The sequence below is a fragment of the Diabrotica virgifera genome, chromosome 9 (genome assembly GCF_917563875.1).
Source record: "Diabrotica virgifera virgifera chromosome 9, PGI_DIABVI_V3a".
Taxonomy (NCBI): Eukaryota; Metazoa; Arthropoda; class Insecta; order Coleoptera; family Chrysomelidae; genus Diabrotica; species Diabrotica virgifera.
The window spans coordinates 52334912-52347660 of NC_065451.1; the positions used below are offsets into that span (position 1 = coordinate 52334912).

The following is a 12749-nucleotide window of genomic DNA, read 5'->3' on the forward strand; positions in this document are numbered from 1 at the left end:
GACTTACCTACTGACAATAAAGTACATACAGCCACGTTTGCAAACGATGCGGCAATAATGGCGGTACATTTAGATCCCGTTATCGCTGCAGAACAACTCCAAGAAAACCTAAATAAATAAAGTCCAGAAATGGACTAAGAAGTGGAAGATCAAACTTAATGAATCTAAAGCAAGCCACAGAGTATTCATTAATGTCATAGCGATTTACCTCAAATATTACACAACTTTGCTCCCATTCCAACGGTAGATACTGTAAAGTATTTCTAATCCAGGGTAATAAGCTAGAAATAGACCATGTTCGGGACACTCAAAGATAGCTGACTACTTTTTGAAGTTATACTTCTTTACGCGCGATATGAGGGTGAATTTTTATATGTTAAAACCTACCCAGCTAACAGTGTTCGTATATATGACGTCAAACAAACGTCAACATTTTGGGAGAAGTTACGTCAAAACTTACGTCAAATTTTACCTAAAATATACGTATAAAAGTCACAGCGATGTTACGTAACAGTTTAACGTTATTTCTACGTACCCTTTTCAACGTCACAAAAACGTCACTTTCTAGTTGAATTTTCGGTACAGTGGAACCTCGATAATCGGATTCATTCGGGACCGCGGCCGATCCGGGTTAGCCGGAAAATATGGTAAAAATTAGTAAAATGCATATAAATAATAAAAAATACACATTATAATTGCAAAAACATTAAATACATATGCACAGTTCAGCTAAATTATGTACAGTTGTATACAGTATTGTTTATTTCTTGGTAAAAAACTCAGTCAAAGTGAAAAAATGTTTGTTTGTCTGCTGAAAATCGGTCCGGGTTATCGGGGTTCCACTATAAAAATAATTTATAAAAAGGACTTAAAATTATTGTGTAAATAAAACCACATACATGATGCTGACACATTTATTTGAAATTTGAAATAAACATTATGTATTTGACTTTTATGTGAGAGGAGAGACAAAATTATTTAGTGTAATATATTTTTATTAACTAACTAAAGAGAAACCCTCCCACTATATATAAAAAAACAAGATACCTACAAGTTGAGCACTGTTTATTTCAGTATAACTAACAACAGCAACTAATCTATTACCCTACATAAGAAAAAGTTCTGAACAATGGAATGAGAATGTTTACTATAAGTCTCGGTTGTTTTGTTTAAAAAAAAATAGCATTTGAAAGTGGCGAAAAAAGCTGAAACGTATGTAATGTTTAAAACCTTTAAAATAAATTGAGTTGACCAAAACACAAGAGTTTTTTATAAATGAACTTACAATAAACGTCAGGAAATATTGAATATAAGTACTTTATCTACATCTACGAGTGATTTTAACAAATGAAATCGCCATATACCGGCAGGGTTTTAAAAAAATGTAACTAGTGTGGATTCCTTGTATTTGTTTTTGTAATTAATGTCTTTTTAATAAAAGTAAGTATCAATATAAATTTTGAACTTCTGACACGTTTATATATGCATTTTAATATTAAAAAAGGATGTACTTTATTAAATACTTGCCCATAATTCAACCGATTACATAAAAAAATGTTCTACTGCTCATTTATTTGTGTAACAATGGAAGACATACAAAACTACCATCGTTTTGATTTGGATAAACCATACACTTTGTGTATATACTTTCAACATTCCAATGTTTAAGAACTGTTAAGTCTTTCAAAACATGTATATCCAACTCCTTGGAATCAATTGGGGTGCTATAAAGAGAATCATATGTTTGAAATTGTTTTCCTACAATTAAGGTCTCATTTTGTTGAGTTACACAAATGTTATGAACTTCAATAACTAAACCATCTTTAAGCTTGCAGTAAGAATCTGCACGTCTTTCATCTGCTGTAACAATGCGAATTGTAAATCCGTTTAGGAGTAAAATTTTATATTGTTTGTTCATTATAATATCAAGAGTTGGCCCTTCATTGTGTTCTAATTTAAAAGAAAAATTATTCTTCATTACAGTAAAATCTGTGTCGCAAAAGTTAATTTCTTCTAGTCGTCGAATAATCTGTTGTAAAGGTTTTGTAGGTGATCTTATAAAACTTTTCATAATGCCTAAAAAATTTTCAAAAGGAAAAGCGGAAAAAGAATCTACTGGTCCAAATTTCTCAACTTCATGAGCTAAATGGCATAAAATATGTGTATTATAAACATAAAAATCCAAACCGTATATATGATCACAATGTGCAATAAAATTATTTAATATATTTTGGGCAGTACTACAACCAAATTGTTCTATATGTCTTAAGGAAGATAATATTGATATCCCAGCATGTAATAGCAAAAAATGCTCATAAATAGCCAAATCAATTATTTTATTCTTCAACACCCAAGGACCTAGATATAAAAGAAAAGTTCGATATTCTGTAGCCTTCCAATAAGCTATTTCATCTAGGGCTCTGGGCTTTCTGTTAAACTCGCATGGAATGAAACTTCTTAAAGAAATTAAACGTTTAGATAATATTTGCACATCAGCGTTTTTAAGTCTAACAGACAAATTTCCCGATATCCAAGTGGTAAGTAACCTTTTCATAACTCCCAAACACACAGCATGCATGTAGTCGATAGTAAAACATGAAACCAAACCAATATTTAAATCCAGGAGAGGTGTTTTACCAAGATGGTGGTCTTCATCCATCTCTCTCAAAAACTGCTCATCTGTTCTTCGTAATGCATTTATTCCTTTTAAAATAACTTTTCCACATCTGTGATGGTATTCTCCAGTTTCCCAACATTTGTCACATGATGAGTATCCATTGTGGGATTTAATACATTTTAGGTAAGCTTTAGCGGGTGCATCACATATGAAATTTTCTATTTCAATACTGTAAGTGTGGTCATGAATCAAAATACCATTTTCTTTTAAAAAAGCAAATTCTTGAATAAAATCTTCTAAAAAATCAGATAGTGGCGATGGTTTCGAATTTCCACAAAATATCCCAATGGCAAAAGGAGGACTGTTAAAATTTCTAATAATTGCAGTAATGGGCCAAAATTGTAATTTAGAGCTGGTGTACAAAGGAATTCCATCAACATTAACGCTTATTTTTATAACTTCATCTTTACAAGAAAAGGGTAATAAACTCTTTAACCCTTTGGCAATACCAATATGACAATATTCTCCATTTCCTAATTGTTTAACAGAAGTACTTACTGGTGTTTTTAATAAAGTCCGGCTGTCAAGAGGAAGACCTGGATGTAAAGGAACAAGTATTTTTAACAATCCATTAAGTGACGAGTGGCTTACTTTGGAACAAACTGCCCATTTTCTTAACTGTGATTGTAAATCTAGTTGTTTATTATCTTCAACGTCAACAGACTTACTGACATTTGTCTCACAATATTCATTAATTACTGTATTAAATTCAATTTGTTCATTAAATAATTCAATGTTTAAATCATGTTCATCTGATAAATTAGAACTAGAGTTAGGATCTAACAGTTCTGAAGATTTATCAGCATTTAAAAAGTTTGTATCTAAATCAAAATTATTATCTGCAGTGACTTCAACATTACTACTATCCATTGAACACATCTGAAATAATTCCTGCCTCTCTTTTGCAACTCTTCTAGAGAACTGCCTCTTACCAACAATAGTTTTATATTGTTTTTTGTTATACATAATAATATTTTGTATGTGCAACACAATTTACCCACCAAAAAATGTACCTAATATAAAAATATTAATAAAAAAAATATATGTACTATAGTTTTTACACTAAAAATATTTGTCTCTTCCCCTCAGATACCAACATAGAAAATAGTTTTAAAAAAATCGAAAACAAAATAAAAAAACTTAAAAACAAATGCTCAACATTCACCTTAACTAACTTAAATGGATTTTTTTCTTTTCTTGCGTTGTGGTGCTTGCTTAAGCCACTCTTTCACATGTGTTTCAATTTCCTGACATGTGATATTATTGTTCTTTATCTGAATTGATTCTGAAATAAAATAAATGTTACAAAAACTTATTTTTTTTTTTCAGGCAAAAGTACAATTGGAAAAAAAATTAAAGCACCTATAACTTGTATGTTTAGCAAGAGTGAAATAAAATATTGTTCAAATGTGATTCATGTAACAATACTTCATTTTACATTGTCATCCAAAAATGCAACACTCAAATTTTATTAGCTGTACTTTATTTTATTGAAATCTGCAGAATTTTTCACATTTACTTTGAACCTCTGTAACAACACCATCAAATTTTATTGTTACCAATAGCTATTGGTAATATTGTGTTGTGTATATTATTTAAAATAAAATTGTGAGGTTATTTAAAATATAGAATTTTTAATGAGTATAACTGAGTCTATATTACATCCAAAATTTAATAAAGTTTTTAAATAGCAATTTTAGAGCTTCAAAAAAGTATTAATTGTATTTTACAAAATTTGGTGCTTATATAGTTTGGGGTTTAGTTTACGTACAAAAGAAATTGAGCCAAAAAAATTACAATTAAGCAATAAGCTATTAGAATTTTATAGAACTGTAAAGAAAATATGAACAAGAGTTCCGAATATTTGATACATTTGGCTAGATACAATTAAAGTGTATTGTAATATGTTATTCTCAATGTAGATAGAATATCATTTGTATGTAAAAACTTTTCTTAGTACAAATTTTCTATAAATTAAATGGTACCTTTGAATAAAATTTACATTTTTTTGGGTCAATCATGTACAATAAACAACATCAACTTTAAGTATTGCCTTTTGGATTATAGATATTCACAGACCTTTAACAAGTACATTTTTAAGTAATACAACATACTAGTTTCATTTGAAGCAGACTTTTTGGCAGTATGTATCATGACTACATTAAGTATTAATGTAGTATTATTAAGTATTAATGACTACATTAAGTATGCGTCAATAGTTATTTATGAAACAGTTCGTGAAGTATGCTTTTTGCGAACACACGCGATTTTTAGAGCACAAGCGACAACAGAGCGAGTGCTATAAATCACGTAAGTTCACAAAAAGTATTTCACGCACAGTTTCATACAATATTTTATCTACGATAAACAAATAAAAAAAGCTGTAACTCTTCATCACTGGAATTCATTTCTATACTATAATTATTAGAACTTTGACATTTAAAAATTCTAACTACTTTCAAACCACAAAACTGTCAAAACTTTTGTTGTAATTCATTGCTCATATTGTCATCACCATGACAACGCAAATGTTAAGGATTGTCACCATGACAACTCGAAAGATAAAAACAGTGCGAAAAAGTAAATCCCATTTAAAATACATTGTTACTTCACACACACTTTAAATCCTTCACGCACTGCTATCTATAATGACAGTTTTCACAAACTAAAAACTTATACATAATATGACATAGAGTAGATAAAAGTAATTTTGCTAATACTTACTGAATAATAAATCCTTTAATTGTGTTTTGACTAATGGTTGTTTATCGCGCTTTCCGAAATAACTGTATATATATAACTATATAAATAGTAGCAGGATGCTAATTCGTCCGTTAATAATTCTTTTAGAATCTTATTTGTTTTTTGTTTCACATCTTTCCCACCAAGCATAGAGAAATAACCAATCTAAAAATAAGTAATATTTATAAAAATTTTAGTTATTTGCATACACTTAATCAAATATTTTTATCAAGATTTCTTTTTAGCCACTATTGTAGTAAGATTTTATTTTGAGTGATAATTATTAAAAATATAACAATTTTTATTTAATATATAGTAAAAGCAAAACAAAAACTGTATCACCTTACATATTATAGTATTGCAATATTTTTGTATGTAATAGTGTACAATGATTATCTGCTTAAAGAATAACCATGCACATTCATCCTGAAAATGATTGGCAATACCCTACATTTTAAGGTGAAGACATACAACAGTTTTTGATTTGCGTTAACTATATACCTACTGAAAGATACAAAAGTTTCGTTACACATATTGGTTGTATAACAGTAAATACAAAATATTTTTAATTTAATGGAGATATCTAAATAATTTTATTAGTTTTTTAAGTTCAATTACTTACAACATCATCAAAATTCCTTTCCACTTCTAAATATTCCTCAAATGTTATTAAATCACGTGTGCTATCTAGTGGTAACTTTACAGATAATTTCGTGTGTATATCAACACACTTTTCTGCATGCCTTGGCTGAGATAATTCATTCAATTTGTTTAAAATTGTTCTGTTTTGTTCCTTTATGTATGCTAATGTTGATAGAACAGTCCTAAAACCTGAAAATATTTCTTTCAAGAAGCTAGTAATCACTTTAATCAATTATTATGTTTTATTAATATGTATTAGTATTTATTCAAAGGGTCAGTACTAGGCTCTCTTTTAAGGCTGATTAAATGAATAAAGTATCCTGAATGTGACAAATTCAGTATCGTTTTGAGATAAAGCATATTATTCTAAACTGAAAGCACTGGCCCATAGATTATTAAAAATTTACCAATCTGGTAATCCTGAACATCTGACGTAGGTGTTGAAGTCGATGGATTTAGATTCCACAATTGGTCTTGAACCAACGTCCTGGACTTGTTTTCCGTAGCTTCTGAAATCATTACCAATATACAAATATTACAGAAGTTTATTACATTAGACTGTGTTGAGCAATTGTTGATTGGTTAAATAACAAACTATATAAACAATTTACACTAAATAAAAATTACCTAAAGGTTTGTGTCCTGCCACTCCACTAATATCTCTGATTTCAACAGCTCCTAAAAATGTTATCTATAAGCTGGGGTTCATGTTTGTAATGAATACAATTATTTAATCTGGAACTGAGATCAAGTTTAAAGGTAGCTTTACCTGATAGTTTCTTTAATTGAATTTTCTGGGGCCTGACAAACTGAGACTCATCCTCACTGTCACTGTCTAATTTTCTGGGTCTTCTATTTCGTTTAGGCCGTAGTGGTGACTCATTTATTGCTTCACACTCTGAAGCAGAAGCCAAGTCGCTAGTTAGCTCGGCTTCTTTTCCTTTTCAAATGCCTTGGATAACTCGTCTGCAAGATATGAAGTACTTAATATAATGGAATGTGTAAGAACTGAGTAAGCAATTGACAAAGAACCTCTACACATACGTGAAATAAATACATATTATATTGTAAAACCTTACCTGTTGTTAAAAAAACTCTTTGTATGCCATACAGCATCCAAGAGTTTTCGTTAACTACCTCGCCTTCCAGCAACGACTTTTTATATTGCTTAGATGTTTTGTATGGCGGCCAGAAAACTTCCTTTTTTAAAGGCGTAAGCCAATTTTGGTGAACGACGGCCAAAGTGTTCCCGCCAGTTTCGTCCAGCTGTACAAGCATGTATGCCATTACTATAAACTTGAGTTAAACGCATCAAAACTATGTTCTATGTCGTTTAAATCGCTCTTCAGAATAAAGAATTCTAATTTAATCTTTAATTTCTCGTTAATTCCTTTAATCAGACCGAAAATAAAAAAACGCGGCACTACCAATGAACTGTCAATACGGATGGAATAGGCAGGAAGACAATTAATGCAGCCACGATACAAGAAAGAGGTCCTAGAGAGAGACAGACAAGGTGCTGGAAACTTTGACAGGCCGTGTAATTTGAGTTGCCTATATCAACTTAAATCGGGGAAATATAAAAGTAAAATTCTAAATATAAAAGTAACATAAAAACATAATCAATGACTTCTTCACTTTATATAAAACATTCACTAAATTAAATAGTTTTAAAATTATTTAACTCCCAAATACTTTAGGAAAGTAGGTGTTTGTTTTTATAAATACAAGTTACAATTCTGAAAAGTATTTAAACTCATTTAAACACCAAGTATGGTACTCTGTACTCTATTTACTCTGTAAATACAAAAAAGTATTTAAATTTTGAAATATGTACTGCCAATCAGCCCTGAAAGTTAAAATATGAGGTCCATTCAACGAACTGTCAATACTGATTCAATCGGGTCCATTTATATAGGCAACTCAAATTACACGGCCTGTCAAATTCTCCAGCACCTTGTCTGTCTCTCTCTAGAACCTCTCTCTTGTATGTTGGTGGCAATCTCGCTTCACTATTTGAATGGGACAGGGCCATTCCATCCGTATTGACAGTTCATTGGGCACTACCAAACGACCAAACTATATAACCAAACATTTGTCCACCATTTGGCTTTGGTTTGGCATATGACATCATGACATGATAGATGAAGGCTTTGCATACGCTAAAGGCGAATCTTCGCGCACATGTTTTGACATCTCTATATCTTAAGTGTGCTGGCTGATTGGTTGAAGTTGTGGAAAACTATTTTACCTCAACCAATCAGTCATTTGAGGGTTAAAAATTATTAATATGTTATGTACAAGCATTTCTTTTGAAATATTTTCATTGGTTCTACGTATTTATTTATTAGGTATATATTTAATATTTATTTTGTTAAAATGTTAGATTTTCAAGTAATTTCCTCAATATTCCCATAGACTAATTTAATTACGTTTAAGTTGTAATATTAGTATAAATAAAGAAATTTTTGTATAAAAAAATTGTCAAAATTATTCATAAAAAATACCTACCAAAAAGCCACGTTTTAGGGACGAATAAATGCATACGTATTAAATACCTACCAAAGAGCCACGTTTCAGAAACGAGTAAATTCATACGTATAATATACGTATGAAAATTTCGGATCAGTAACGTCATTTTTTGATAGATGTTACGTAACGATACAAAAAAACCTAAATTTAACGTTAAGGTAACGTTATCCTGCTAGCTGGGTATGATCCGGGCGCATGCGCATTATAACTTTGTTCTGATTGGATGTTCAAATGACATGTGCAAAATTATCCAATATGGCAGCTGTAGCACAGCTGTGGTGTGGACGGTTGACGGTTTGGTTATGTAATGTATGGTTGTTGCGTGTTAAAATTTGTGGGAACAGAAACAACAAAGGTTAGTTAATAGTTATACTGCCTTTTTGAAGTTATACTTCTCTAGGCGCGATTTCATTGAGGGTGAAATTTTAGTAATCTGCGCACACAGGCAGTATGGAGTTCGTTACTAAATGTTTTAATTTATGTATTTATCAGTCCAGAAAAGGTGTGGAAAGAATATATTAGTGTTTTTAAATATATTTTTCTACAAACGTGGTAAAAATACAATTTATAGCACTCCATAGGAGCGTTAAAAATGCTACTTTAAAGCACCGGTGCTTTAAAAATTTTAAGGCACTGCAGTTAAAAGTGAATTGTCAAATTGTGAAACGTCAAAATATTTATATTTTATTTAGTAACATTAATAGATATTAATAATACCTATTTAAGAATGTTTCTTCTAAAATTTAGGAATATATTAATTTTATAATACATTTAAGTATGTAGTAATTTTCTTTACAATTTTTACTTACCAATTTGTTTTGTTTGTACCTAATATCGCCGTTGTCTAGCAAGCGTCTGCGTAGATTAGCGGTATGTGTATTTAGCTACGGACCCGTTAGTACTTGGTTCGATTTCCACATAAGGAATTTTTCTTTGTTTATTATTAATGGTTATTGACACCTTAGACTATTGTTATATGGACTTATAAATGATTAAAAATAATTAAAATAATTAAAATAATTAATCGGGATGTTGCCCAACTATTTACCGGGTTGCAAATTTATAATAATTGCCTATTTCAAAATGCACTTTTGAAATGAATTTTTCTTATGCACAAATGCAATTTCAGATTTGTTATTCATTGCAATAGTTCACAAAATTTCCTGACATTCTCACGAATCCAACGCACCAAACTGCATTAAAATCCGTCTTACTGCGCCAAAAATCGAGAGTAAAGCCTTTTTTTATGCTTCAATGCCTCGACTAATTCGGCCAGAGATCGAGAGGTCGTGAGTTCGAATCCAGTGCAATCCTATACTTTTTTTATTTTTTTGAAAGGGGTAAGCACAACATTAGTTTGGTGTTTAAAAAAAATTAAAACAAACTGTTTAAAGTATATTTATTTTTAAGAAATCATATAATAGAAGTATAACTTCTTACTTGCGTACAAAGTACACACACATTCTTTTTTTAGTTATTGTATACCTATAGGATGAAAACCTACCTGTTTCCTGCCTAGAGTTCGCGTCCGTTTTTTAATTATTAACAATTTAGTGCAAAAATCGCGATTTTTTCGAATTTTTGAACAACATTCAAAAGCTAAATAGCTAAATAGTAAAAAGCTAGTAAAGCTAAATTACAAAATTTTATTTTTTATAACATTAAAAAACCTTCAAAATGCTGATTTTTGAAAGTTAGAAAGCTAATTTGTTGCTACGAAAACTGCAAAATAAATGAAAATCGTTATCTGTTAATAACTTTTACTAAAACTACCTTAGATTTTTAGTGCTTCACCCAAAGTTGGGTATTGGGGTACTTAACAAATTTTTAAAAATTGAGACCGATCCAATAATTAGTTTAACAGTTATTCTATTTGTTTATCCCAGAGACCTTTATTTTGCAATATCATAAGACAGAAAATAATGAAGATAGGGCAATTTTGAGTATGCCAAATGAAAGTAGAAGACTGATAGTATCAAAATGTGTTAAAAAAAGATAAAAAATTAATCAATATAATCAAAAATCCTAATGCCAAACTTTTGAAATTTTGTAGTTTATAAACATTTAGAATAACTTTACAAATATTGTCCATTTTCCAACATCCATCTTTTTATATATTCGAAAAGCTAGTATTTTAACACGAATTTTCAAATAAAAAAAAATAGCCTGGGTTCATTAAGGACATATTTAGCCATGTGTTTTCTTTTATTTCACAGCTAATTTGTTTATAATAATTAAGGAATTTCATTGATGCCATTTTAAATAATGAGATTTGTATTATTTGTATTATATTTTGTTCAAAAATTTGCATAAACATTGTATCATAACAGCACCCTCTACGATTTTTCAAAATCGTAGTTCAAACGGTTACTAGGGGGAACCTACGAATCCACCGAGTTAAAATACCGAAAAAGCAATTTCAAACTAACACAATTCTCTGTATCTCCGGATGAACCCAATGGATGTTCATCTTTCTTTTTTTAATTTGTATGTAATTTCTACATACATTACAAATATGCAATTTATTTATAAATTCATGAATTAAGAATCAGTCTAATTTGTTTAAACAATACTTGAAAAAATATTTTTTACAAAAATCTATTATTTTAATCATAGTATCTATTAAGGATCACACAAAAAGTTAAAGTTCACTTTAATAAATAAAATATTTTTATTAGATAATTATTTATTGGAGATAATGTATTTATTAAAGTATACCTTAACTTTTTGTATGAGTAATAATGATAGTCTGATTAAAAACATAGATTTTTGGGAAAAAATAATTTTTCAAATTTTTTTTAAACAAATTAAATTTTTTATTAATTAATAAATGTCAAATTGCAAATAGACGAATAACATATTTGAAATGTACAGAAAAATTACATACAAATTAAAAGTAGAAAGATCTAAATATATTCAGCAGATCCCGAGATATAGAAAATGATAGTAGTTTTAAGTTTGCCTTTTTTAGTTTTTGAACTCGTGCATTTGTCGGCTCCCAGCTCCCCCTTCACTTACCACGACTAGTGACCAACTGAACAATATTTTTAAAAATTCGTGTAAAATGCCAACTTTTCGAATATGTAAAATGATTTTTCTACGGACACTATTTCTAAAGTTGTTCTAAATGTTTATAAACTACAAAATTTCAAAAATTTGGCATTAGTATTTTTGACTATATGAGATAATTTTTTATCTTTTTTTTAGTACATTTTGATAGTATCACTGTTCTACTTTCATTTGACATACGCAGAACAGGGAACTTGCACATAAAAATATTTTTGCATAAAATTGTTAATTTATGTTTAAAAATGATAAATTCAAAATATTACGTCTTAACAATAATTAATAGTGTACGTACAACAACTGATTATAATTCCGCGCCCGAAATTACCGTTTCAAACAACTTAAAAGCGCGCGCTTGGGTCTGACGTCACCAACCATGATATTTACCACTGTTCTAGTGCCAGACGTGCACTCTGCAGAAAATATCTTGTAAAGATTTTCATGCATTCATAATATTATTTTTAATTTAGGGAAATACATTTTTATTTTACAACATAGGTATCTCAACTGCCCAATTATATTATAAAGTTTGGACAAAATTAAATACCTACATTAATATCATATTTCTTAAAAGATTTAAGTACATAGATACTACTAAAAAATTACTTATAAAAAGAAAAAGAAAGAATGTTTTATTATAATATATAAATATAATATATTTAGTTTAAAATATGAATTTCATTCTCACATAAAGAAATAAAAAATATTTTGTGGATGAAACTTTATTTTATCAAATTTTTATTCCATTTATTTTTAATAATTTTCAGATCCAAATAGATGCGGGAAAATATTTACACTGCAAAAGTCTTGTGCTATACTAATCAAACTGTCGATAAGATCTGCGTCCTATTCTATCCAAATATAAGTAAATTTTGAGCTATTTTTAAAGTGTGTATCTGGTACGCAAAATCAACACTTTTTTTTAAATAGAAACATTATTTGCAACTGTACTTTTGCATTGTACATTGTAACATTGGTTATTTGGTTGTCTATTGGTTATTAAATGTTCCAAATATATGTATTTCTGGTCGTAATATTTTGTAATAAACAAAACTAAAACCTATAATTTATAAATATTTTAAATTCATAA

General features: G+C 29.3%; 1 protein-coding gene across 1 annotated transcript; it reads right to left on the bottom strand.

Moving 5' to 3' along the window:
• Positions 1 to 1057: 1057 nt before the first annotated feature.
• On the bottom strand, positions 1058 to 5456 carry LOC126891708 (uncharacterized). Its single transcript, XM_050660973.1, has 2 exons — positions 5402 to 5456; positions 1058 to 3962 (listed from the first exon to the last, which is right to left on the bottom strand). Exon 2 carries the CDS (start codon positions 3641 to 3643, stop codon positions 1571 to 1573), a length of 2073 nt encoding a protein of 690 aa, XP_050516930.1. The 5' UTR covers positions 3644 to 3962; positions 5402 to 5456; the 3' UTR covers positions 1058 to 1570.
• Positions 5457 to 12749: the final 7293 nt, after the last annotated feature.